Genomic DNA, 26,002 nt, shown 5'->3' with positions numbered 1-26,002 from the left:
CCCAGAGTTCCAGGTGTAGCCCTAAAGCCGGCACCTGCGTACCTGGACACTAAGCACAGCATCACACGGGCATTCCAGTGTCGTTCACTGCTTTACTTGTTAATTCAAAGAGGCTCTGGTATAGAGAAGCTTGCTTTCTACACACACTTCAACTTATCCACTCACGTTTAGTAACTTAGTTTGAGTATCTTGGAAAGCAGAACAGGCATTAAAGTGCTGACTTAAATAAACATTGTGAGTTGGGGGGATGCTCATGACCCAAACTGAGTACAAAAAGCAAGTTATAGAATCAAACGTGTCCTGTGAAACTGTACATAAAGGCGGGGACACCAGCTACTTGTATACCCTGAACAAGTCATTGCAACCACCTGGCCCACAGCTTCCTGAATTTTAAAATGAGGAAATTAGACTACACCATTTCTAAGGACTATCGAGGTTTAAAACTCTCTAAATTGACCAAAGAATTTACTCATTCCACAAATATTACTGCATTCTTTACCGTGTGCCAGACACCGACCTGAACTCAATGTACATAGTAGTGACCAAGACACAGGCCCTGCTCTCCTGGGGGTCAGACAACAAACAGGTGAACAACGCCCATCAGGTAGTAATAAGCACAGTGGAGAAAAGAAAGCAGCAGTGGGGACTTAGGAGACGATGGGCAGTGGGCTGTTCTGAATGGTCAAGGAGGTCTCCCTGATATGGTGTAACCGCACGTGAACTCCATTTCTGTAGCATGCATTCTGCTTTCATCCAGGCCAGCTTTGTTCATCCGCTAGAACTGTAACCTGCATTCTGTCCCCAGACCCTCCTACTTGTACATATGCTGCATGTCCACTCCTTTTAATCATTAAGCCCTTAGGACACTGGGTTCTGGTCAACACCAAACTCACTTAAGAATAAAGCGTCAGGTCTATCAATCATGACCAAGATACAACCACCAAACCTCCAACTAGAACAAGGTTTGACCCTTGGCCTCAGTTATGCTTCAGCTCTGGACTCATGAAAGCGGATCAGCCCCACAACCGCACCCCCTGCGAACTGGACCGAACAAGGCCATGACTGACACCAGGACCCGCAGCCATGACCAACTGCTCTCTGCTTTGGCCCCGACCAATTAGTGGAGCCCACGACCCCCACTCCCATAGAGACCACGATTAATGATTGTTCCCTCCTGTAACCTGGCTGCTAGAGCCATGGGGGAGCCGGGTCTCTGAGCAATAGCTCACCTGCGTCTCGGGTTTGGTGCCAACTCCTTAAATAAACCTTGTCTTTCTTTGCAGCAAACTCCTGCTCATGTTTTCTTTTGGCTTGAATAAGCACAGGCAAGCGGACCCCTTGAGTCTGCGGTAACAAGGTGACACTTGAGTAAAGACCATGATGTGACATCTGTCAGAAAGAACATTCCAGAAACAGGAAATAGCATGAGCTCTGAGCAGAAGTACAACTAGTGTGTTCAAGGAAGCAAGGAGCAGCAGATGAGGCCAGAAGCAGCGAGGATCAAGGTCACGAGGTGCCTGCAGAGCCTGCGAAGGACACAGGTGAGCACCTCAACACACACTTTAGCAAGGCCGCTTTGGCAGGGTGCTAAGACTGGACTGCAGGGCGCAAGGGGGTGTGTAGGGACCGGTCAGGAGGCTGTCCAGTCAGCCCAGCGAGGGATGGTGGTGGCTCGGACCGAGGTGCTGGCAGCAGGAGAGTACTAAGAAGTGGTCAGCATGCTGGCTATAGTCTGAAAGTGGACGCAGGATTTGCTGTTTTTGTATCTGAGTAGCCTCCATCGAGGGTCTATAAACACTCTCACTATGGCTCCTTGTCCTTGCACAGTTGGGTGGGCTGTGTCTGTGCCCTCAGGAACTCCGTGAGGCCAGCATGACGGCCGGCTCTGCAGATCACAGGCTCTTCCGTAGTCCAGGTGGATGTCAGGGAGGGGCTGGGGGCAGGAGGAAAGGTGCTGCGGCTGCTGTTACATCACGGGACGCAGGTCACTTATCCTGAGGGCTCTTGCTCCACGTGACTTTGTCATTTTCCCCCTTCCTCAGTGAGCTTCGAAGTTCTCTCTGCGCAAAGAAGTACAGCCCCGTGTCCACTGCAAACAGGAATCCCATCACCAGGCAGAATGCCATCTGCCACAGTAGGAAGAATGGAGAGATGGCTGGAACTGCCGGATCAAAGAGGAGAGGCAGAGGGTGAGGCAATGGCAGTGGCACAGGCAGGATTAGAAATCCACAGCCAGGTCCCCAGTGGGGAACTTCTGTGACATCACCCAAGCCAGGGGCTACAGCCCAGATCAAGAGCAGACACGTGTGAAGTCTTCAGAGCATGTCTTCATCTCTGTGCCTTCCCAAAGAAAGCAACGCTCAGCATCTCCTAGGGGGACCTGGGCACAAGTGTTTACAGGGACATTGCTATTAATAGAAGTTGAAGGGGCTCAGACCAGGACTCCCTGAGCTGTGCTACTTTGGCACATGGATAATTTGAGCTGAAGGCAATGGAGACCCGACAGGCTCATGAGATACTCCCATCTCTCCCTTAAAGAATTTAAATGAGGGGCCTTGCACACAGGAAGAGCTGTCACCAGAAATAACTCTTATGACCTGTGCACAGGGCAGCACAAACTTCCCATTACTGAGCGTCTGCTCTTATCTTCCTGCAGCGACCTCCTCTCCTGTGAAGCCCAGGCATCTCACCTCATCCTTAGCTCACAATGTCACATATCCCTCCTGTTTCCTGTCTGTCCGTAGGGTCTCTGACTCTCTTGTGCCTGTCCCATACGTACATGTATAATTAAATTTGCTCATTTTCTCTTGTTAATCAGTTCATGTCAATTTAATTATTAGACCAGAGGAAAGAAGCTAGAAGGGTAGAGCACATTTCTTACTCCCCACAGAATTATAGAGGAAAATGTGTGGTAGTCACATAGGTTTGGCAAGTGCCTTATAAAACTCAGTTAAAAAGTCTTTAAACATCTCATTCAATGGGGTTTCCTGGAGTCTTTAATGAGGATCACGAATGGAAGATAACAAATCTGCACTGAGACGAGCGCAGAGCCCTTCACTCTGAAAAGCCTCTCCAGTATGTGGCCCAGACACCTCCTCTGGGGAGCCCTGAACTAGGGAACCCACAGAGCACAGCAGTGCTGCACTCACCAGCTCCGCTCAGCCCGAGTGGGCGCTGACCAATACTGGCCTGGTAGCTCGCCCTGCTTCCTGAGAGAGCACCTGGGTTTCACACTATACTTCCTCAAGAACAGATGGAGGCCTAGTTTTCGGGATGTGGGGAGAGAAGCTCATGCCAAGGTGGCTGCCCCATGCCAAGACTTGAGCCTAGGCCGAGAGGGTCCATGGGGAAACACAAGCAAGCCTGAGAACCCTAGAGACAGATGGGCATGTGACAAAGGGAAGTGGTCTGAATGAGGTGGAAAAGAGGGCGGGTGGTGATGTCTGGAAGACAGACTGGGGAGGATTGAGGAGTTGGCTCTATCCCCTGAGAATTAAAACTCTGAGAGAATCACACTGTTTCTATAGGAGTACACGGGAACAGGGCTGCATGTGCACAGGGCATCAGGTTAGCCAGGGCTTTGAGGGTCCCCCTACGGTCAAAGAGAATGCGGGTTGGGGGAGGGAGTACCACTTTGTGAGGGGTGTAAATGTCTATCACGTTGTTTTGTACACCTGAAACACACACACACACACACACACACACACACTCACACACAGAGTGCAGGGACTGACAACCTAAACACATCAGTAACCCCCGCCCTTCCCTCCCCTCCAAGGCCTGGAGCACCTTGAACTGCCTTGGTCCCCACCTTGGATGGTGATAGTCACAAATTGTGACACCCATTTCGTGCTCCCTATGATTCCCAGGCAGTGGTACTCGCCACTGTGGCTGGCGTTGGCTTGTGGGATGGAGAAGCTGGAATTATGGTAGGAAAACATCTTGGATTCTCCATTCTGGTAGAATATGACCTTGTGCAGAGGCTTGTTCCTCCAGCTGTGGCACCTCAGCTTGATGGTCTCCCCGGCCTGGAACACCAGGCGAGGGGTCTGGAGCAGCACCCAGTCTGAAAGACAAAGGGAGCACAGGACCCAGGAGGTGAGTCGACTCAGACCCAGACCATCCTGACGGCTGGGGCACGATGTGTGGAGAGCTGGAGTCTGGAACCAGGTGGGCCTGGCCTCTATTTGGGCGCCCGTCTGTGAACTCTGTAGTCATGGGCAAGTCATGTGACTCTCCTGGGCCTTGGTGTCCTCATCTGTGAAGATGGACATAGAGAAACCACGCACAGTAGTTCCTGGCACACAGTAGGTGCTCAGGATGTGCTTGTCTTCTCTTTCCTGTCCTGAGAGGAGGTGGCTGCAGCCGCGGAAAGACACCACGGAAAGGACAGTTTCTGAGGCTGGATACCAAGGCCCTGGCAGCCTCGTGCTGGGGGTGTGACTCAGAGAATGTGGAAGGATGTGGGCAGAAGACTGGAGGGTGCTTCCTGGCAGGTGTGAGCAATTGTCTTACAGGCACAATGTGGCATTACCTGTGCGTCTGAGCCCCTGGAGCATAGAGGTGTTCAGAAGTTCCAAACAGGAAGAGAAGGAGCCCCGTCCTGAGGCTGCGAGTTGGAGGAATTCAAACCCTAACTGGGGAGCACAGTGTCTGCATTTCAGGAACTGCAGAGGCTCCTGAACAGGACCTGAAACCTTCCATTTGTGTGGATACACCATTTGTGGTCTGCGGATGACTAATTTAATGGTAACTTTTGAACAAATTTTGGGAAGTGAGGGTGGCAGCCATTGACTGTATTAGCAACAAGTGGGGCCTAATAATGAATGTCTCACCCACCCCGATGGAATCTTCCATCCACAACAGAAATGAAAATGTGTGGCCTTTTGAATTCAGTATGCAATTGTAACTCTGAACAAGAGCGGCATTAAAACCAGCTTTTAAATGTAAAATCACTTTTCCCCACCCAGCCTACAACCATCCCCACTCCCTTCATTGATGGCAGAGTAATCAGATTCCAAAATTCTGCTACCTTGGAGAACAAGTCTCTAAAGAAGGTTCCAAAAAAACTGCCTAGAAAAAAATTCCAATTGCTCTAATTACTATAAAAATAAGTAGTAGAATTCGTTATATCTTATTTAAATGAAAACTCATTTAAGGAAACCACCTCTTGTACACAGAAGGCCAGGAACTGCTGTTGAGACTTCAGGACACAGATGTGAATTTCTTACACTGGACGCTCAGAGGTGCACAAACACCTACGTGACATCAGGAGACTCCCTTAGTTGACACTAACGAATTCTCACCTCATTCGGGAGTAAAAGGTAAAGCTGCTGCACCAGAGCCTCCCGTTCCCCGCCCTGCCCCTTCCTGGCCCTCCCCCACTATGACCTCATCTTAGGGATCCCCGGGGCTTCCTCTGGCCTCCTGCACCCTGGGTGGAACCAGCTCACCCACGCACCCACTCAAGGGCCAGGCCATCACCTCCTGCTGGCCTCCAACCATGTGTTTGCCACACTGCCGAGAGGGCAGGATGGCTTTCCGCAGCAAAGATTTCCTTCTGCTTCTCTCACACCTGGCAGCCTGTTTGTGGCCTTGTCGCCACCTTCTTGCTCAATGAGGACTGAGGCAAAACAGCCCAACGTACACCGAGGCACTGCCACCCCACCCCACGCAGAAAGAGGTGCGGGGGTGAAAAGGGAAACGACCACTTCAAACAGCTCACAGCCGTGCTTCCCAGCGAATGGCCACCCCTTCCCTGAAAGCCTGGCCGTGTCAGCAGGTGGCATCTCTCCTCGCCCCCCACGCCTCCCGGGGCCTCGCTCCACTGACCGGAAACCACGTCCAGATGCACGGGGTCACTGAGGCTGGTCTGGTCCGTCTGGCAGCTGTAGTTTCCACTGTCATTGCTGCTCACCTGGAGGCGGTAGCTGGGCTGGACCTGGGCCGGGATGGGGTTCCCATTGTGGAACCAGCGGGTGGGGCTGTTCCCAGGCGCGTGGGGCCCCTGGCAGCTCAGAGTCACGTTGTCCTCCTGGAGCAAGTTGATCCACGGGGGCTGGAGGCTGAGCACCGCCTTCGGGAGAGCTGCTGAGGGGCAGACGGCAGGAAGGGATGGAATAACCTTGTAAGGACCAGGGATTCCAAAGGAGCTCCCAGGGATTTACTGTAGACCCAGCTAAAGATCAGTGGGCTTGCAGCAGATTCATTTCCTTTGCGTCTTTGGGTAGTCAGCGGAGCTAGCAGGAACCTTATCAAAAATCAAACCCCAAGCACCACTAAAGTGGGGGAACCACCCATGCTGACCACAAGCCCGGTTCTTGGTGGAACAAACATCTCCCTACACAGTAAATGGAGAGTCACAATATGAGGCAGTGATGCTGAGTCCAAGGCACAGGGCACACTCACCAGCTCCCCTGTCTGCAGAAGCTGTAAGAGAAGAGAGCCAGTCAGCGCGGGAGGACACAGGCTAAGTGGGTGCGCAGAGGGCTGGGGAGGTGAGATGGATTTCCTTCTCTCCCCAAGACCCATCCCAAAAGCCTGGTTCCCATTCATCCCCTGTAAGAGGACCCCTTTCTTAGGTCCTCCTCTCATGCCTGTCTTCTCAAGGCTACAAAGTAAACATACTGTTCTGTGCAGAGACTGTGACAGGACCTCTGCACTCTGACCTTGGGACCAGTGGAATGGTAAGAAATCAGCGTTCTCCCTCCGCTTTCAATCTGTCCCCAGCTTCCAGGGCCCAGGCCTGCTCCTGGTCCCTGCACTGGGTCGCAGTAGCTAAGAGCCCCTGTCCCAGGCGACCCCTACTCACCCAGCAGCAGCAAAATGGTCAGTGGTTGAAGCAGCCACAGGCTCCTAGGACGTACACTGTGCAGCATTTGGTCTTCACAGCCGGCCCAGAGCTGGGCGTCGGTCCAGTGGGGTTTAGGAGATGAACTGAGGAAAGAGGAAGGAAATTGTCTCATGTTCTCACACAGCTTTCGACTGTCACCAGATTCCATTTCTGCTAAGGAATCAGCAGTAACAAATCAAACTACAAGCCTGCTTTACAGACCAACTCTCTTTCACCGGCAGCTTGTTTTGTACTTGTGAAAACCCTCGCCAGAGTTACTGCGCTGGTGACGAAGCTGGGGGTGCAGCCCTTGTCATGGCTTGTCCGTGCACTGCCCACCTATGACACTCCCCGGGCTGCCTCTCTGGCCAGGATGCACAAGTTCTAAATGAGTATTGCCACAGACACAATAGAGACCCAGTTATATCTGCAATCAACCACAACAAAATAGTCGTTATCTGTGGGAAACACTCAACTCAAGAAACACTCTGACTACATTACACGAAAAACTGTGTGTCCTCCCTTCACCTGCCCTTCACACCCCCCGATTCCTTCAACCCTCCAAACAAAAGAGAAAGTTCTCAAGAGCAAGGAATAATTTTGTTAAGAAAGCCACGAAATCATTTCAAAGGATACATATTCTGTGTAGCATAACAGGGTTGAGAGTCATGAAGAATGGTTACAGTGGCTAAAAGTCAAAGCAAAAACTCACAAACAGAAGTACATCAAACTTAAAACGTCTGCACATTCATCAACAGAGTGAAAATATAACCTACAGAATGGGAGAATACAGTTGCAAATAATTATCTGATAAGGGGCTAATATCCAGAACATATAAAGAATTCCTACAACTCAACAGCAACAACAAAAATAACCTGATTTTTAAAATGGGCAAAAGACCTGAACAGACATTTCTCCAAAGAAGACAGATAAACAGCCAACATGCATCGCTAACTGTTAGAGGAAACGTAAATCAAAACCACAAGATAGCACCTCATACTTGTCAGAATGGCCACTATCAGAAAACGAAACAAAACAACAAGTGTTGGCGAAGATGTGGAGAAAGTGGACCCCTCATGCACTGCTGGTGGGAGTGTAAAATGGCGCAGCTGTTATGGAAGTCAGTATGGAGGTTCCTCAAAAAATTAAAAACAGAATTGCCATGTGATCCAGCAATTCGACTTCTGTATATTTACCCAAAAGAATTCGGAGCAAGATCTCAAACAGATATTTGCACACTCGTGTTCACTGCAGCACGATTCACAGTAGCCAACAGGCAGGAGCAGCCCAGATGTCCCCTGACAGATGAAAGGATAAACAAAACGTGGTCTGCACACACCGTGAATGGGATGTTCCTGGGCCTTGCAACAGGAGATCCTGCCGTGTGCTCCAACGTGGATGAACCTGGAGGGTATCCTGCTCCGTGAGACAAGCCGGTCACAGAAAGCAGGTACTGTGTATGACGGGTCTAAAGCAGTCAAACTCACAGAAACAGAAAGCAGCATGGTGGTTGCCAGGGGAGGGGTGGGAAGGGCAGAATTGAGAGGTACAGAGCTCCAGTTTTTCAAGATGAAGGCGTCTTGAGACCTGTGTCCCACCCTGCAGTGTGAACAGACTTCACATTACTGACTGTACATGTAAAACGGTGAAGGGGGCAAATTATATGTTACGTGGGGTTTTTCAGGCAGTTACAAAAAGAGTTCTTAATTCAGACTACGGGATTTCAGACAATGAAATTAACCTCTCAAACTCCATTTTCCCCATCCGTAAAATGCACACTGTCTGGTACCTAATAAATGTTCATTGAAAAGTAGCTTTTATTCTTGTGAATGGTACCAAAGATTTTTAACCTCTGGATTTTTCTGGAAGCACTGCTGTCCTCCATGTGATCTCATGTCTCTCTGTCTCAGAGTCAGGGATCATCCTGGAACTTGCAGGCTTCTGGAAGGCCCCAGCCCGAATGCCTTTACTCCTCTCCAGGCTGCTGTGCAGGCAGGACTTTGGGCACAAAGTCCCCTATTTCGTTGTAGCTGTCACTTTTACAAGTACAACTTCTTCATTCCAGCTTTGTTTCTAACATCCTTTCCGATGGTCTCAGCATAACCTGAACTGTTACCTTAGTATTATCACAACTCCTCTGAACAGCTGTGGTCACCACTTATGATAACGAAATTGTTAACGTTGGACCTTGGTGGTTCAAATTCACAATGGCTAAATCACCACCAGAACCTTCCCATTCACTCGGGAAGCAAGGGCACAGAAGCCTCTGAACCTTGTTTCAGAATTTAAACTTACGATAAATTGTAGGTTCTGCTTTGCAAAGAAGAAAGAAAAAAAAGTGAAGTGTGACATCTGAGAACAGCTGATTCAAACTGCTGACACCAGAACTTAAGGGCAGAGGATTCATTTACAGAATTACAGGAAAAGAAGGCTGTAGTCCAAACCCCTTGTTTTTATAAATGAGGAACCATGGCCCAAACAAGAGCTGTGTGTTGCCGGACGTATCTCTCTTAAGTGCTACAGTATATGTGAGTAGCCACTGGTACTGACTCTCCTCTCTCGTAATTGTCAGAAAGGAAGCCGTGTCAGCTTCTCTAAGACGGTGTCTTGGAGGGAACTAGTTCCCTAAAATTTAGGTGTTTTGTTTCGTTAGGAGACAGGAAGAGGAAGACCTTGCCTGACGGCTGGCGGACATCACTTGCAGAGCATGTCTGTATCTGCACCAATTTACAAATGAACTTCAACTTTAGTCCCTGAAATTTAACACCACTGAGTACAGTCAAGATGACATTCACCTAGAAAACCATCAAAGTACTTCCTACTGAGATGCTTCCTACCTCATACAACACTGTCAATGTTCCCGTTGATTGTCAGACACTATAAAATAGCATCTGTTCAGTTTTCCTCCCTAGTGGCAAAATCAGGCAGGCCAGCCCAACAGATGGGGTTCCCATGGGATCAGGACGGATGGATGGGTGTTGGTATGTCGACAGCAAACATATCTATGTCTGGAGGTTCATGGATTGAAAGGACAAATTAAAAACTGTGTTTTGGAAAGTGTATTAAGTGTCAAAGTCAGGGAATTCTTCCAAACAGGTCGAGAAGTCTGGAGGTTTGAGAGCTGGGTTACAGAGAAGTGGGAGAATGTTTTAGGGGAATGCATCAGATGGTGACGGTTTGCTGATTGGAGATTGACTTTCCCTATTAACTAGGGGTGTGTGTTGTAGACACTCATCGCCAGAAGAGGGCCTGGAGAACAGGAAACAGCTTCCTGGCACCCCTGACAGGATCCATGCGTGGCTAGGTGTCCTCCAGAGCAGAGCTGTCCCGCAGCCATGTGCTGGCCACCACATCTCGAAAGGCCAGTTTTCTAGGAGCCACATTTTAAAAAGTAAAAAATACAGACACTGAAAGCAAACAAATCACCCCATATCTGATCATTCTCTAGCACTTACAAAATTACAAGTGTATAAACTTCATATTACTTTGTATTATGTATCCACATACAATAGCCACAATATGGGTTAAAAACAGGTAATGTTTATGAGATCTATGGTCAGTAGGCACCTGGCATTCACGCTCCATTCCATTCCCGCCTGCTCGGGGCTGGAAGGACTGATTTCTTCACTATCCCCCCCCTCTCTTCAAGCCAGGTCCCATCACTGCCCAAGGAACGTTACAATGACCAATGACTAATCGGACTCTGTCTTTAGAAATTAAGGTGCAGAGGCTTTAGTTGGATGATGGCAGGTACTTAATTGAAAGATCATGTAGAGTCAGACTGTGTTATGTCCTGAGGAAGTAAAGCAAGCGTCTGGGAGAGGGAGAGGGAGAGGGGAGAAGGGGGAAGGGGAGTGAGAGAGTGACAGACGTGACTGATGGAAATGCGGAGAAGCAGAGAGTGGTCATGTCTTCAACTTCTGGCTTCCCATACAATCAGTCTCAGTTTCCCTTCCTGTCTACCTGCCAGCTCCGGGCTTGCTATGTTTCCTGTCTTTGAATGTGTTTCAGGTTTCCTCTTACGTGCTTACAATCAACCTTCTTTAGTCTAGTTGGAATGCATTTTGTTTTCTTGCAATCCACGTTTTTCTTTGGTTGAGGACCCAGTGACTCACAGGTTGGAGAGAATCAGCTGCTCAGGCTGGTGGCTTCAGGAGAGGAAGTAGAGGGACGGGGGGTGCAGGGGGGAAGGGTGCTCTGAGAGGGGATGGAAGGATGGAAACGAAAGAACGAAAGGCGTTTCACTGTACGATTTTGCTGACGGTTCCTCTCGTGCCTTTTGATATTTGCCTAAACAAAAGAGGATTACCTAAGCTATTTTTTTCTTCAAACAAAAAACAAAAAATTTCAGAGAAAAAGTCAAGTACTGACTCTGCCAGATTTTCGGGCCACTGTCCAGCTCCCCTGTCATTCTTGACCGAAATGTCCTCCTCACAAGCCCTGGGAGCTATGAGGGCAGGAAAAGTATCCCTTCCTTCCAGGTGTGGGGAGCTGGCGTGGAAGGTCTCCCGTGTGGGTCCACACCACCTTAGCTGCCATGCCACATGCTAAGGAATATGCTCTTGTTTTGTTTAAAATAGGATCGCACGCTTTTTTTTGAAACTCATGCACCTATCCCGTAGGGGCCTCTTCCAGAGGGGGTGTAAAAAAGAAGGTAAAATTAATATTTAATTTAAGCCAATACATTAGTTTTCTAGGTTTGCATAACAAAGTAGCCCACACTGAGTGGCTTAAACAACAGGAATGGATTGTCTCACACTTCAGAGGCCAGGAGTCAGACCAAAGCAACCCACGCTCCCTCCCTCCCTCGGAAAGCAAAAGGAAGGGTCTGTTCCCAGCCCCTGTCCCGGCTTCTGACGCTTCCTGGCTTGTGGTAGCATAATCAGCCAATCATTGCCTCCACTGCCATCTTAACATGCCTTCTCTCTGTGTGTCTCTGTGTGTCCTCTCCTCTTTTTATAGGGACACCAGTTGTTAGATGTAGCCCCCCCCAATCCAGAATGATTTTATCTTGATATGCTCAACTAATTACATGTGCAGAGATAGTATTCCCTATCCGGTTACAGTCTGAGGTTCCACATGGATCTCAGGCACACACGCTCAAGTCACTACACGAGTGTAGTATGAAAGTGTTCTTATTAAAACAGAGGGGTATTTAAAACATCACACGCTTGTCCCAATCAGCACTTACTTTACAGATTACTAGTGAAATGGGACATGGTCACGTAGGGCTTGTCTACTGAAATTCTTCTATGAACACCCTAGGGACTTGCATATGTTTTCAACTGTCCTGCTCTCCTTTTCTTATTGATTTCTGAGAAAACATGAGAGACAATACAACTGGTTACCCTGGTTCAAATATTGCAAATATTTCTGTTGTTTCATTTTTTTTGTCATTTGACCCTGTATAGGGGGATTCTAATCAGTTAAACGGTTTTCATTTAAAAACATATGCCTTTGGTCATAGGAAGAAGTAATCTACCCACATCGATATTGCAGTAGCTCTGGTTCCATGGTTTGAAATATGTAGGTTTAAGTATTTGACCCATCACGAGTGTATTGAGGTGTAGGGAGGAAATGAAGAAACAGTGGGCCTAAAACTGCCATAATCCCAGAGAACCAAACCATTTCCCCACAGTATGTGTCAGTGATTTGAAAAGCAATTGAGCAACCAGAAACAGTGTTCCACTGTCAAAACATCAAAAGAGAAACATACTAGCCACATACAAAAACGTATGGATATATTTAATATGATACCAGCTACTCCAAAAGATCTATGAAACTAGGAAACAGACGATAACCATGATTGTTTTAAAATATTTGAAAGGTTGGAATTCACACAACAAACTAGAAATCGGGGATCACCCACCACATAGGTGACAGATGCCAACACCACATTTGTACCCACTTGGGGACAGCCAGGGAGGGAGCCTAACAATCGTCGTGAAGAAAGCAAAAGACAACTTGGCGGAAATGCACCCTCATGCTCAGTCGGCACCTGCATGGATAGTGACCCCCTGATTACAGCGGCCGCGAGGTCACCAACAGGGCGATGAGGGACACGCATGGGCATCGCTGTTCTGTTCAGATAAACAATAGTAGGCTAAAGGTAAGGCCACTGGAAGGCTGCAAGAATTTCACTGTCATCGTGGGACAAGAGAGACAGTGACGCGGTGTACCCAGGTCAGGAGCCCGAGCGCAGGCGGCCCGCTTAAGGGTGTAGGTGACGTTTCCCGGGCGCTAAAAATGGGACGCGGATGCGCTTCGGAAGAACAAGAAAGGCTTCCCTGACCGGGAATCGAACCCGGGCCGCGGCGGTGAGAGCGCCGAATCCTGACCACTAGACCACCAGGGAACGGCAGATTACACTCCTGGCCTCCGCCTCCTGCACGCAGCGCCCGGCCACCGAGCTGACGTCACCGGCGGCGACAGCCCCCTGCCTCTCCGAGTGCATCCGCCCATCCGCCCGCTCTGCGCCCGGCAGTCCGTGCTCCCTCGCCTGCGTCCTGCCCGCCTCTCCCTCACGGGCTCCCGCACGCACCCGGGCACCAGGGCCCCGGAGTCCTGCAAAAGGTCAGCCCACTGCGTTGGCCGGGAATCGAACCCTGGTCAACTGCTTGGAAGGCAGCTATGCTCACCACTATACCACCAACGCCCGCGGCCGGCCCCGGGGCGCCCACCCGGACTCGCAGCAGCGCGGGATCGCCGGCGCGCCGGCACCCCTGCGCGCACCGCGCCCGCAGCTCTGCGCCGTCACCGGCGCCACCCACGGCCTCCGTGCGCCCCCCCTGCGCGGGCCTGACCGCCTCGGGAGGCGCTCTCGCTGCCTGGCTGCCCCTGGTCCCTCCGCTGCACGCCGCGGCTGCCCGGGGCACGCGCGCTGCAGCCCGAGCTCACCCAGCAAAGCCCTTCCCCACCGGTGCCGCGGGGCCACCGCACGGCCGCACTCACAGGACACTCACCCGCCTCCCGCCCGCCGGCTGGGGGTCAGGTCCCGGGGAGCCCGTTCCGCCCGCTATTTGGGCCGGCCCGACGGCAGGTTGCGGTTGGGGGACCCCTCGGGCCAGGGCAGAGGGACGAGTAGACGGGCTCTTGGGAGCGAGCGGCTGGACAGAGGACGGCACCAGCGACCAAAAAAATGTACACTTGCCTCCCCGTCGGGGAATCGAACCCCGGTCTCCCGCGTGACAGGCGGGGATACTCACCACTATACTAACGAGGACGGCGGAGCAAATGCCCGCCCCGACCGTTCCGTGGCTCCCGACACCGGCCCCTGACCTCGACACCTTCTCTGCTCCATCACGGGGACTGGCACGTGCCCGACCCCAGGACACCACACCAAGCGTGTCCCCCAAAAAAGCCGCCTGCGAGACGGACCCGGACCCGGACCCGAACCGGCTGGCGCTGAAAACTCAGAACCCGCTGCCCTTTGTCGCCAACGCTGGGGCCGCGCCGGCAGGAAGGGGCCCGAGGGCCAAGTGGGGCTGCGGGGAGGACGCGGTGGGCGCGCGTCGCGCCGCGCGACCCAGGACGAGAGGCAGCGGTGGCGGCCGGCGGCGGAGGCTGGGGACGCGACCCGCGATGGGCGAAGGGCGTGCGCGGCGCAGCCCGGCTCCCTGTCTGGGGACGCGCTCGGTGCGTGGCTCACTCCGCCGCCCACCCGCCCGCCGCGCCGTGGGGCCAGGGACACAGGGGTCGTGTGGGAACCCTGCCCGCGGAGCAGCCAAGTGCGCCAGCCCGCCGTCAGGATGGCCGAGCGGTCTAAGGCGCTGCGTTCAGGTCGCAGTCTCCCCTGGAGGCGTGGGTTCGAATCCCACTCCTGACAAGAGCCCAACCTTTTGACCCCGCCAATAAAAGTGTCCCCAGCCTCAGCGACACCCGCGGCAGCCTTTCCCACCTTGCGTTTCCCTCTTGGACGGGCCCTTTGTCAGCCGTAGAGTTTGAGCAGGGTTATTCCTACGCCTACATTTACCAGGAGCCGCGAGTACAACTGCTGGTCAGCAATGAGTCTGGTCAGAGTCACCCTTTTTCCTGCTGGAGGGTCCAGCAGAGGGTCCTTAGTCCAAGTTCTGGCCTTGGCATTTTGAGAACGTGGGTAGACAGCCGCCCTCGGGATGGAGCCCACACTGAGGAAGAAGGAGCAACAGGAAGCAGCGAGTTTGGGGGCCTGTGACAGGCCAGCCCGACCAGGGCTGTGCGGGACCCAATCCTTCCCCTTCGTTAAGTAAATTGACGAGCTCGCCTTAGAGCCGCTCAGCCCGATGGGCTCCCGCCACCCACGGAGGAGCCGGCGCACTCGCCATTCTGCGCAGCCGGCCGACGTCCGCTCCTCGCCTGCCGCTCGGGCCCTGCTGTTCCCCACTCCTGAACACCCCTTCTCCTCTAGGCGCTGGCGGGAATAGAGCTCCTGCAGCGGTCAGCCACGTGCTGCCGCTTTGGTGTCCAGGCTCGCGGACCCGCCCACAGCAGGCCCGCGAGCCCCGCAGCGGCCTAGTTCTCTCAGCCTCCGCCTCCCAGGCTCCTATCGCCTTTCTCCCATGTGAGTCCCCAGTCTTCACTCCCTGCCTCCCCAATTACACACCTTTGAGAAAGTGGGCTCATTTGACCTCGGCTGCCATTTACAGGCAGTTTTTGGGGTCCTACCTTGCGTCCACAGTTTCCCTCTGAGCATAGCCTTCACTGCAGCTTCCATAGGCTTTACGTGTCCACTCTCTTTCCCGCTTCCTGGGATTGTACGGTACACTTCCGGTAAGGTCAGCCAGGACCTGGGATTATAGGGTACACTTCCGGGGAGGCCAGACAGAACCTGGGATTATCAGGGTACACTTCCGGTAAGGCCAGCCAGGACCTGGGATTATAGGGTACACTTCCGGGGAGGCCAGACAGAACCTGGGATTATCAGGGTACACTTCCGGGGAGGCCAGCCAGGACCTGGGATTATAGGGTACACTTCCGGGGAGGCCAGACAGAACCTGGGATTATCAGGGTACACTTCCGGTAAGGCCAGCCAGGACCTGGGATTATAGGGTACACTTCCGGGGAGGCCAGACAGAACCTGGGATTATCAGGGTACACTTCCGGTAAGGCCAGCCAGGACCTGGGATTATAGGGTACACTTCCGGGGAGGCCAGACAGGACCTGGGATTATAGGGTACACTTCCGGGGAGGCCAAACAGGACCTGGGATTATAGGGTACACTTCCCCGGAGGCCAAACAGGACCTGGGATTATAGGGTACACTTCCGGTAAGGCCAGACAGGACCTGGGATTATCAGGGTCGCAGAGCCTTCCATGAGCTAATTGGCTGTCCCGGCTTAAGCAAGTCAAACTAATTTAGTTCAGTCTCTCCGTCTTTACACATTCTAAGCATCTTTAACACTTCCCGCACAGCGGTGTTAGGGAAACTAATTAAATGCGAGAGTGTGAAAGTGCAGAAAAGGAGGACCCTCCGCCGGAAACCCAGGCCTTCCGTGCCACCTCCGTTCCTGGGACCGTCCTTGACTCTCACAGGGGACTTCACACGCCGTCCCCACGTGTGCGGAGCTGTTCCCGCACACCAAGCAGTGCTCCGAGACACTAGCGGGCGTCGTGCAGTTGTGGGAGGAAGCAGCAGACACCGGGTGACCGGAAGTCGGTGTTGTGAGCAGTAAAGGAGACTCCCAGGGGAGAAAGACGCAGGAAGTGCGTTTTCCCCTACCCGTGCCCCCTACACTAGGTCTGGCAAACGCGAGTGTATCGGAGCCGCGGTCCCCGCCGTGGCCCAGCCCCCCAGGTCTCCTGCCGCCCGCAGTCCCGGACAGCGGCGCTAAGGGCCAGCGGCGCCGGACTCTGGGGACGCGCGCTCCCCGCCTGGGTCCCCGCCCTGCAGCTCCGGGGCGACAGCACACGAGCAGCGCAAGCGCTGCGGGGCCGCCCCCTGAGGGACGCAGGGACGCGGCGCTTCCAGGGCGGTTTGGCAGCAGCAGCTGCTGGCGGTTTCCGTAGTGTAGTGGTTATCACGTTCGCCTCACACGCGAAAGGTCCCCGGTTCGAAACCGGGCGGAAACAGCATGCTCACCCTTTTGCCAGCTGGGCTGTGGCGGCTGAGCGAGCACCGCGGCGACCCGGCCCCCAGCGTTCTCCCGCCCAGGGCCACCTCCCGCCGGTTCTCAGTCGTCTGTGTGGACACTGCCTCCCTCCATCCCTCGTCTCGCCCCGCTCGGAACCCTAAGGCCCCGGGTTCTAAGTCAGGCGGAAACGACGCATATTTTCTTTCAATTAGAAAGTTATTGTCACAACCCGCCCCCTCCCAAACGGGCAAACAGCTTGAACAGACACTTCCCCAAAGAAGGCAGACAGATAGCAAATAATCGCAGGAAAAGACGCTCAACAGCATGACCCTTTAGGGAGATGCACATTAGAAAGTGAGGCGTCCCTGTCACGACGCGTGTACAGAATGCCCACCGCACCAGGCCGCCCAGGACCCGCACCCTGCTGGTGGGAACGCAAGATGGCACAGCCCCTGGGGAACAGGTCGCGGCCCTTCAACAGGCGACAACACGACTCAGCCACGCTATTCCTCGGTATTTACCAAGACAGCGAAAAGCCTAGGTCCGTGCAACCACCTGCACTGATGTGCATGGCAGCTTGGTCTGGAATAGCCCCAAATCGGAAACGACCCAGATGTCGATCAATGTTGTGGTACAGCCGTACAATGGAAAAAAAGGAACAAAGTATTGATACACACACCATGAATCTAAAGATAATTATGCTGAGTGAAAGAAGCCCAACCAAAAGAGTGCCAGATGACCGCATTTAAAATTCTAGAAAACGGAAACTATGATGACAAAAAGTGGATCCAAGGTTGCTTGGCAGGTGGTAAGGATTAGAAAGGGGCCCAAAGAACTGCTTGGGGAGGTGATGAATATGTTCATTATCTGAACTGTGGCGGCTGCATTAGGACTTTCACTGGCCCTTGGCACTTTGACGTTCATGCACCCTGTCATAAAAAAAATTAATATTTAAAATATTTAAAAATAGATTATTATAAAATATGTTATAGCGGCATTGGTATAAAGATGAATGTAAAAATATATATTCTTTAATACAAAAGTTCATTATTTTCTTTGAATATAGAATTCTTTTTAAATTAAAGCATTTTGAATTTAAAATAAAATATTTTCATAGGTGTATGCCTCGTGTGTCAAGTCAGCCCTCGATTGTGAGGATGGTTTCACAGGTCTGTACATGTGTCAAAACTTAACAAGCTGTACATCTTCAATACAAGGTCTGACAATTAAGTTCATGAACTTGTGGCAATGATGTTGCTAACCTTTTTTGATAGCAGAGGGATTATTCATTATAAATTTGTACCAACTGCACAAACAGTTAACCAAGTTTACTATTTGGAAGTGCTGAAAGGGCTGCATGAAAAAGGTAGACGACCTGAACTTTTCGCCAACAATTCTTGGCTCTTGCATCACGACAGTGCACCAACTCACACAGCACTGTCTGTGAGGGAGTTTTTAGCCAGTAAACAAATAACTGTATTGGAACACGCTCCTTACTCACCTTATCTGGCCCCCAGTGACTTCTTTCTTTACCCAAATATAAAGGAAATATTGAAAGGAAGACATTTTGATGACATTCAGGACATCAAGGGTAATACGATGACAGCTGTAATGGCCATTCCAGAAAAAGAGTTCCACAATTGCCTTAAAGGGTGGACTAGGTGCTGGCGGCGGTGTATAGCTTCCCAAGGGACGTACTTCGAAGGTGACCATAGTGATATTCAGCAATGAGATGTGTAGCACTTTTTCTAGGATGAGTTCACGAACTTAATTGTCCAACCTCGTATATCCAATTTACTGTATGTCAATTACGCCTAATGTAGCTGTTAAAAATTGTTTTAGTACTTCTCAGAATAAAATAAATATATTTGAAGCCTGTTCTGGATACTCATATAAAAACATATTTTTAAGTTTCTTATTACAACGTCTGATGAAACAAAAATATATGTTCATAATATTAAATAATTTTGGGGTGGACCTCAGGTACAGGGCTAATCTGCATTTGCTGCCCTCTGCATGGAGGGCACAGACTCTTCTCTTGCTTTATTTTGGTCTTAATTTACAATTTTCTTTGATCCGTATTCCCTACTCCCACCCCATCTCTAATGTGTTGGATCTGTATCTTGAACTTGTATGTATCCTTGTAAAATGTGTAGTTGTTTCCTGATTTTGCATGTAAGTTTTGCACTCAGCACTGTGATTTTATGGTCTGCCATACTGCTGTGTGCCATTTAGGCTTGTTTCTAACTGTTGCAAATAATTTCTTAGTGGACACGCACCCATTTTACTTTTCTTTCCCCCCAGATGGATACCAGGTCATCACCCACTTCCTGCTGTGACAAACAATGCCATCATATACTCCTTATTAAACAAATATTTATACAATGCCTGCTGTGTGCCAGATACTGTTCTAACCTCTGCCTCTAACCTCAAGAACCAACTCCCACCTGGAGTTGACATTCTAGTGGATGGGCAGACAACAACAAGATAAAATGTAGACTGTAGTATGTTCTTTGGTGGTAAGTACTAAGGAAAAATGAAGGATCTGGAAGCGGGGTGGGGGGGTAGGGGTGGGGGTTGAAGTTTTTGATAGTATGGCCCAAGGAAGGGAAAGTGAAAGCCCCTGAGAAAGTGACTTTGAATTAAAACCTGAAAGAAGTGAGAGAACTAGCCCTGTACATATCTGGGGGACAAGGTTCCAGGCCGAGGGGCAACAAGTGCCCGGGTCCTGTGGCAGGAGCTAGCTGTTATATTCCAGAAATAGCAGAAAGGCCAGTGGAGCTAGATCAGAAGGAGCTAGGGGAGGCAGAGATCTTGCAGGTAAAGAAAAGTGAGTGGAATAGGAGCCTCAGAAATGCATTTCCCTGCAGTGCAGAACAGGGCAGAAGTGGTACAGACAATGGATCTGGGAGAGAAAATGCAAATAAGCAGCACGTGTGGTGAACTGGGGCTTAGTGATGGTGTGGGAGAGAGACTCCAGCCGAATGGCAGCAAGAAAGGGACAACCACAGCTCCTGGGGAGACCCTGCTGTCTTCTCCATCCTGAGCCCAAAGTGCCTGCTTCCTCTCCCTCACCCTTTCCCATGCTCAGCACCCCTAGCTTAACTATTGCACTCGCTGCTTTCTAAACAGATGCCAGAAACCGGGGGCAGTCGGGGAGGAAGAGGATGGGCAAATTCCTCAGAGCTTTGGCGGCCGAAAAGAGTCCATCCCCGTTGATCAGAGTATTTCAGGGCAGAATGGACAATACAAAGAACTAGGAGAGTGACAGGCCTGCACCAGCCAGACCGGCCAAGGTCTTCCAGAGTCTGACCCTTGGTGGGACCCAAAGGGGAAATCCACGGGCAGGGAGACAGGCCTTGTTTGAGAGAGCAAACAAGACCATGGCTTCCCGCGAAGGCTGTAAGTTTGTAGCAAGCACTGACCCCGAGCTTAGTCAGCGTTTCCCTAAGGGCACAGGTGGTCTTCTGACCCTGTTCCCTTCGCTGCTGTCAGCAGAGCCCAGGCTGTTTAGGCAAACGTGAGCTGTTGAGTAAATTTTCATCACAAAGACAAAATATGGACACGTTAACGCGCATTTTCCCCCAAATTAACTCGTCGTCTGGTGATTTCGCCTTCAAATTCCTGAGAGCGTCCAGGCTGCGCCTACACCCGTTCCTCCTTTCCCCGCTCCCCCCGCCCTGGCCCCGCCCTGGCCCCGCCCCGGCGCCGCCTCCGGCCACGCCCCGTCGCCCCGGCCACGCCCCCGCCCTGTGCTGACCCGCGCGGTCGGGAGCCTACCGGTCAGTCCGGCCGGAGTCAGGACCGGAAGCGAGCAAGGGCTGATGTGGGCTCCGGCCGCTGAGGGCAGGATGACGCGGTGCCAGCACCACGCCTGTGGGAGGGACGCGGAGCCGCGCGCGAGGAGTGGCGGGCGGGTGGGGAGCCAGGCACGCGGCGCAGGAGCTGCAGAGGGCGCCTGCCCTTCTTGCCAGGCCCGGGGCGGCCTCTTAGGCCCCGACCCACGCGTCCTGCGCGGGCGTGTCTCGCGGGCTCCGCCCTAAGCCTCGCGTCCCAGTTACACGTGTGCTGTTTACGAGGTTCTGTGGACGAACGCACCTGGGAAGGGCTGGTTCACCAAGTTAAGCGCGTCTCTAATGAAATAGCTCGCGGAATCTTCGGGTTGCTAATATACATTTTCTAGTCGTAATGACTAACATTTGTCTTCAATTACTTTGTATCAGACTAAGTAATTTACGATGTCAATTAATCATTTTAACAATCTTCTGAAATAATCATTATAGAAATGTCACAGAGGAACAAACAAGGTTGAAAAGACACGCCTGAGCCCCATTGCAGTGATGGAGCTAGACCCAAGCCCAGGTCTTTTATACTCATTGTTCAAAAATCCCTCTTTAAGTTGGAGCATCTCTGGAAACCAGTCCTACAAAGAGCGCACTTTGTCTTGGAGTCCTTGGAGGGGCAGCTGTGAGGTCCAAGGCCAACGAGGGAAGGGGATCCCCACCCCACCATGGAGGGGGCCAGCCTTTTGACCTCAGGGTGAGGCAGTGGGGAAACCGCCCAGACTGGGTGGAGGTGCCGGCTGCACTTCCTGCTGTATGAAATGCCGCTGCTCCTCCCTACACCCCTTGCAGGACACCCCTAAATATTCCAGTGAAACACCACTAAAACAAACACTCCAATTAAAATATGGGCAGTGACTCTGAACAGACATTTCTCCAAAGAGGACACACAGCTGGCCAGCAGGTACAAGGGAAGGTCCTCACCGTCACTAGTCATCAGGGAAACAGAAAGCAAAACCACAGGGAGATGTCACCTCACACCTGTCAGAGTGGCTATTATCAAAAAGACAAGAGATGACAAGTGCTGGGGAGGATGTGGAGAAAGGGAACCCTTGTGCACTGCTGGTGGGGATGTAAGATGGTGCAGCCTCTGTGGAAAACAGTATGGAGCTCCTCAAAAAAATTACCACACAACCCAGCAATTCCACTTCTGGGTATATATCTAAAGAAATCCAAAGCACTAATTCAAAAAGGTGTATGAACCCCTATGTTCACTGCAGCATTATTTACAATAGCCAAGATATGTATACAACCTAAGTGCCCATCGATAGATGAATGGATAAAAAAGATGTGGTACACACACACACACACTCACACACAAAAATAGAATATTATTCAGCCATCAAAAATAGTAAAGTCTTACCGTTTGCAACAGCACGGAGGGACCTTGAGGGCATTATGCTGAGTGAAAGAAGTCTAAGACAAGTACCATAGGATCTCACTGTATAAGGAGTTAGATTTTATAGAACCTGAAAATGAATGTAGGAAACTAGACTATTTTTAGTGTTCTTTTTGTATTCTTACTGAAAACTAACTGAGATCAGAGATACACACTCAGGTGGCACCCCTCAGACGTCCTCAACAGAGGGCGAGAACAGTGCGACAGAATGGGGAAGAAGGGCACATCCTTTTAGGAGGGTCCACTGCACAGGCCTCCGCTGAGGGGGGTCTCCCACTACTGGGGCCAGATGATACCTGGGGGAGCCAGGACACAAGGGCCCTGCCATCATCCCCCTGGAGGCCACTCCCCACGTGCACTGGTCTGGGCCATCCCTACCCGGAACTGAAGAGCTGTGCCAGCACTTTCGGCCATCACCAGCTGACCTCAGTGGTGAGACTCTGGGAGAGTCCTGAGGGACAGAGGGACGCCTGGATTCGCCCTCCTCGTCCCCGTCAGCACTATGGGCTTCTCCCTGGCGGGGAGTTAGTGCCTGGGCTCACTCATCACCTCTCCAGCCAGGAGAGGAAGCTGAACTGGCTTCCCGATGCTGAGTTGAACCCAAATCTTCTCGGTCCTTAGGGCCTCTTGTGTCTCCCTCCCCCCACTTCCTCCTGGTGACTCTAAAACCTGCGTCACTTAAAGATAGTAAGGCGGCAGCTGACAGCGGGCAGCGAAGGTTTCCTTTGTGCTGCAGGTGTGGGCGACAAGCTGTGAAACTCGTCTCCGCTAGAGGGCGACTTAGGCTCAAGAAAGAAAGCGGTATGAAGTGTGTGACGTGGAGAGGAAGGAGGTGTCACCTTCTTTATAGTTTTTGTATTTTAGCCAACGATCTCTTAAAAAAAACTTAGTTGTGAAAATAATGAGAAGTCATTTTTTTATTTTAGGAATTGCTTTTGCTTTTAATTTAATTTTATGATTATGTAAAATAGTTATATATTTCCAAAATGAACTCTGCAAAACAAGGTGTATTCAGAGTTCTTCTACCCCTGCCCTTTCCACCTCATCTCTCGCCCTAAAGCTGGTAAGTCTTTATTATACTATTTATTTTCCCACCACTTTTAATAATTACAAATACGTGTATTTACATCTCCTTTTATAGCCTACTATTCGTATGTCCTACGCCTCGCTTTACTCACTTGAAAGTATACCCCACCCCACCCCCGCGGTCGCTCCAGAGCAAAGCATCCCTCCCTGCCTTTCACAGCTGCACAGTGCTCGGCTGTGTGGGTGGGTTCCATGGTCTTTTACCCGTACAGACATTGGGTAATTTCCAGTCTGTAACCGTCACAATGCTGCACGCTTCTTTCCATATTGTTGCCAGAGTATTTGTAGATTTCTAGAAGTGGGGTTGCTTAATCAAAAGGCATGGATCGCTAATTGTGCTGGGTACTGCCGAATTCCCCATCGTGGAGGTCCTACCATTTTGCATTTCCACACTCAAAGTATTGGTGCCAGTTTCCTCAAAGCCCAGCCAACCGAGGTCACCGATGTTTTGGAATACGCCAGTCTCGGGAGTGACATATGGTGTCTCTGTGTAGTTTTAATGCGCATTTTTTAAAAATCATAAGTGATGTTGAACATCTTTTCATATGGTTAACAGCAATTTGTATTTCTTTCTCTCTGATATGTCTGATTGTATCTCTAGCCCAGTTTTCTGTAGGGTTATTAGATTTTTTTCCTTCCGTATTTTTAGGTTTTTTTTAATGAGTATCAACCCTTTGTAATATAATTTATAACTTATTTTTCTGTTATCATTTTTGCTTTTCGTTACATATTAAAACGTATTCATATGCATCTATGGAGATGGCCATACATTTTTCTCACCTTGGACCAATTAATATGATGGATTATATTAATGGATTTCCCAACTTGACTGTCCACCCTTGCATTCATCACTTACTTGGTCATGAGAATCTGTTCCTAATTGGAAGATCTGATTGCCTTTATTAAGCAATTCATGAACCGGGCAGCATCCCATCTAGCAGCTAGGTGTTCCCACAATAAAATGGTTTTAATGTGCTGCTGGATTCTGCTTTCTAATGTTTTATATATGATTTTTGCATCAACGTGAATAAGAAAAATTGCTCTATATAGTGTTCCTTTTTGTTACAGTCTTTGTCGTGGTTCCAAAAATTCAGATTTGGGCATCAATGTTACATTTCCTTCATAACACGAATCTGGAAGTTTTCCTTCTTTTACCATGCTCTAGAATAGTTAGTAAGTTAAATTTTATTTTTCAAAGTTTGATAGACTCCTCCAGTAAAACCATCTGGGCTCGATTTGTTTTGTGGGGAACTCTAACTAGTTTCTCCAGTTCTTTTATGTTAAATGGTCTGTTTAGACTTTCTTTCTCCACAAGGGTCAATTTTGTTAAATTGTGTTTTTCTGCACAATAATCCATAATGTAGATTTTCAAATATATTTACATAGGATATGTAATTTCCTAGGTAATAAGAGCATCTTTTGCTCTGATATTTGGCCTCTGACCTCGATTCCTGAACTGCTTGTACTTCCCTGGGTGACAGAAGTGTCTTTGTTCTAATGAGGGGACTCTGGGTGGCCCCTGGGTAGGGGCTCGTCCCCACAAAGCCCAGGCCATGACTAGAAGCCCGGAATTTCCAGCCCTGCCCCCAGTCTGCAGAGAGGGGCTGGAAATGGAGTGATGACCCATTCTGCTCTGTGTTGAAGCCTCAGTCCTGAGAGTACAGGATTCTGGGCTTCCAGGTCGTGGACACATGGAGGTGCAGGGACAGCGGCGCCCGGAGGGGCCGAGGAGCTGAGTCCCTCCCACATGCCTGGCCCTCAGCATCTCTCCATGTGGTGCCCATGTGGACCCTTTACTACACCCTTTAATAAGATGGCGATGTAAGTGAAGTGTCTTCGGAGGCCTGTGGGCCCCCCTGGCAAGTTAGTTGATCCTGAGAAGCGGGTCGTGGGAACCTCTGACTGTGGCGGATTGATCAGCACAGCAACCACCGGACTTGACTGACTTCTGAAGTGGCGGCAGATTATGGGACTGAGCCCTTAACCTGTGGGGTCTGCTGCCACCCCCAGGTAGCTCGTGTCAGCATTGAGTTCAATGGTAGGCCATCCAGCTTCTGTCAGTTGTTTGGGGGGGAAAACATCTGGTGTCAGAAGTGTGAATGTGACAGCAGAGGCAAAGGAACACAGGAGGACTGGAGGTTTTCCTAACACAGAACACTGGACTATCTGGGGGTCTCTTAATCACCCCGCCTCCACCCCGTACTCTCCCCTAGCACCTAACTTGAGGCAGAACCTGCTTTTTCCTAGTTAACATCTGAACGTCACATGACGGTCAGGGCTCTTTCGATTTCTCACTCTCCCTAATCTCTCCTCATTGGTATGTGAACTATATGTACAGGGTTGCTAAGAAGTCTGCAGATAAATGAATACATCTTAACGGTCTGTGGATATTTCGATAACTGCAGAAATAACTGTATCTATTCGCAGACTGTAGGGTCCCGAAACCGTCAGAGCACAGCTACCACATAGCACACTGTTTCCATTCTAAGCACCATGGCTCCCCGCTCTCAGCTTCTCCCGGCCTGCTCAGTGAGCCAGCACTGGCTCCTCATCCAGCCAACACCAAGCTCCTGGGAGCCCAGAGAGTGATGGCGGAGACAGGGGTCACTTAGGACCGAGGACACGACATGCTTTTCTCGGCACAAATCTGAGTCAGTCGATTGTAAAACGATTCCTTTGTTATTCTGCCTGAGAGGATGAAGTAGAGGAGCCTGTAATGGGGGTCTGAGCAGCACTGAGGACCTGCAGCCTTGTGCTTACCGAGACCCTTCTCACCGGGCGAGGCAGGCTCTAGC

General features: G+C 50.8%; 1 protein-coding gene and 5 non-coding genes across 9 annotated transcripts; 2 read left to right on the top strand and 4 right to left on the bottom strand.

The window, feature by feature from the left end:
- Positions 1-1,358: 1,358 nt before the first annotated feature.
- On the bottom strand, positions 1,359-20,675 carry LOC117014918 (low affinity immunoglobulin gamma Fc region receptor III). Of its 4 annotated transcripts, none has more exons than XM_033093215.1 (6): positions 20,661-20,675; positions 6,812-6,936; positions 6,409-6,429; positions 5,833-6,090; positions 3,812-4,066; positions 1,359-2,161 (listed from the first exon to the last, which is right to left on the bottom strand). In XM_033093215.1, the coding sequence occupies exons 2-6, from the start codon at positions 6,876-6,878 to the stop codon at positions 1,986-1,988; spliced, it is 777 nt and encodes a 258-aa protein (XP_032949106.1). In that variant the 5' UTR covers positions 6,879-6,936; positions 20,661-20,675; the 3' UTR covers positions 1,359-1,985. The 4 variants fall into 4 exon arrangements, with proteins under 4 accessions (XP_032949106.1, XP_032949107.1, XP_032949104.1 ...); XM_033093216.1 differs by lacking the exon at positions 20,661-20,675 and adding an exon at positions 15,476-15,626 and having other exon boundaries at positions 5,833-6,087; XM_033093213.1 differs by lacking the exon at positions 20,661-20,675 and adding an exon at positions 15,476-15,625.
- Positions 13,116-13,187, bottom strand: TRNAE-CUC (transfer RNA glutamic acid (anticodon CUC)). Its single transcript has one exon. It is a non-coding gene; the product is annotated as a tRNA-Glu (tRNA).
- TRNAG-UCC (transfer RNA glycine (anticodon UCC)) lies at positions 13,416-13,487 on the bottom strand. Its single transcript has one exon. It is a non-coding gene; the product is annotated as a tRNA-Gly (tRNA).
- Positions 13,983-14,054, bottom strand: TRNAD-GUC (transfer RNA aspartic acid (anticodon GUC)). Its single transcript has one exon. It is a non-coding gene; the product is annotated as a tRNA-Asp (tRNA).
- TRNAL-CAG (transfer RNA leucine (anticodon CAG)) lies at positions 14,575-14,657 on the top strand. Its single transcript has one exon. It is a non-coding gene; the product is annotated as a tRNA-Leu (tRNA).
- TRNAV-CAC (transfer RNA valine (anticodon CAC)) lies at positions 16,806-16,878 on the top strand. Its single transcript has one exon. It is a non-coding gene; the product is annotated as a tRNA-Val (tRNA).
- Positions 20,676-26,002: the final 5,327 nt, after the last annotated feature.

Source organism: Rhinolophus ferrumequinum, chromosome 22, assembly GCF_004115265.2.
Source record: "Rhinolophus ferrumequinum isolate MPI-CBG mRhiFer1 chromosome 22, mRhiFer1_v1.p, whole genome shotgun sequence".
Taxonomy (NCBI): Eukaryota; Metazoa; Chordata; class Mammalia; order Chiroptera; family Rhinolophidae; genus Rhinolophus; species Rhinolophus ferrumequinum.
The sequence above is the reverse complement of the archived record's forward strand: the minus strand, read 5'-3'. Positions and strand labels throughout refer to the sequence as shown.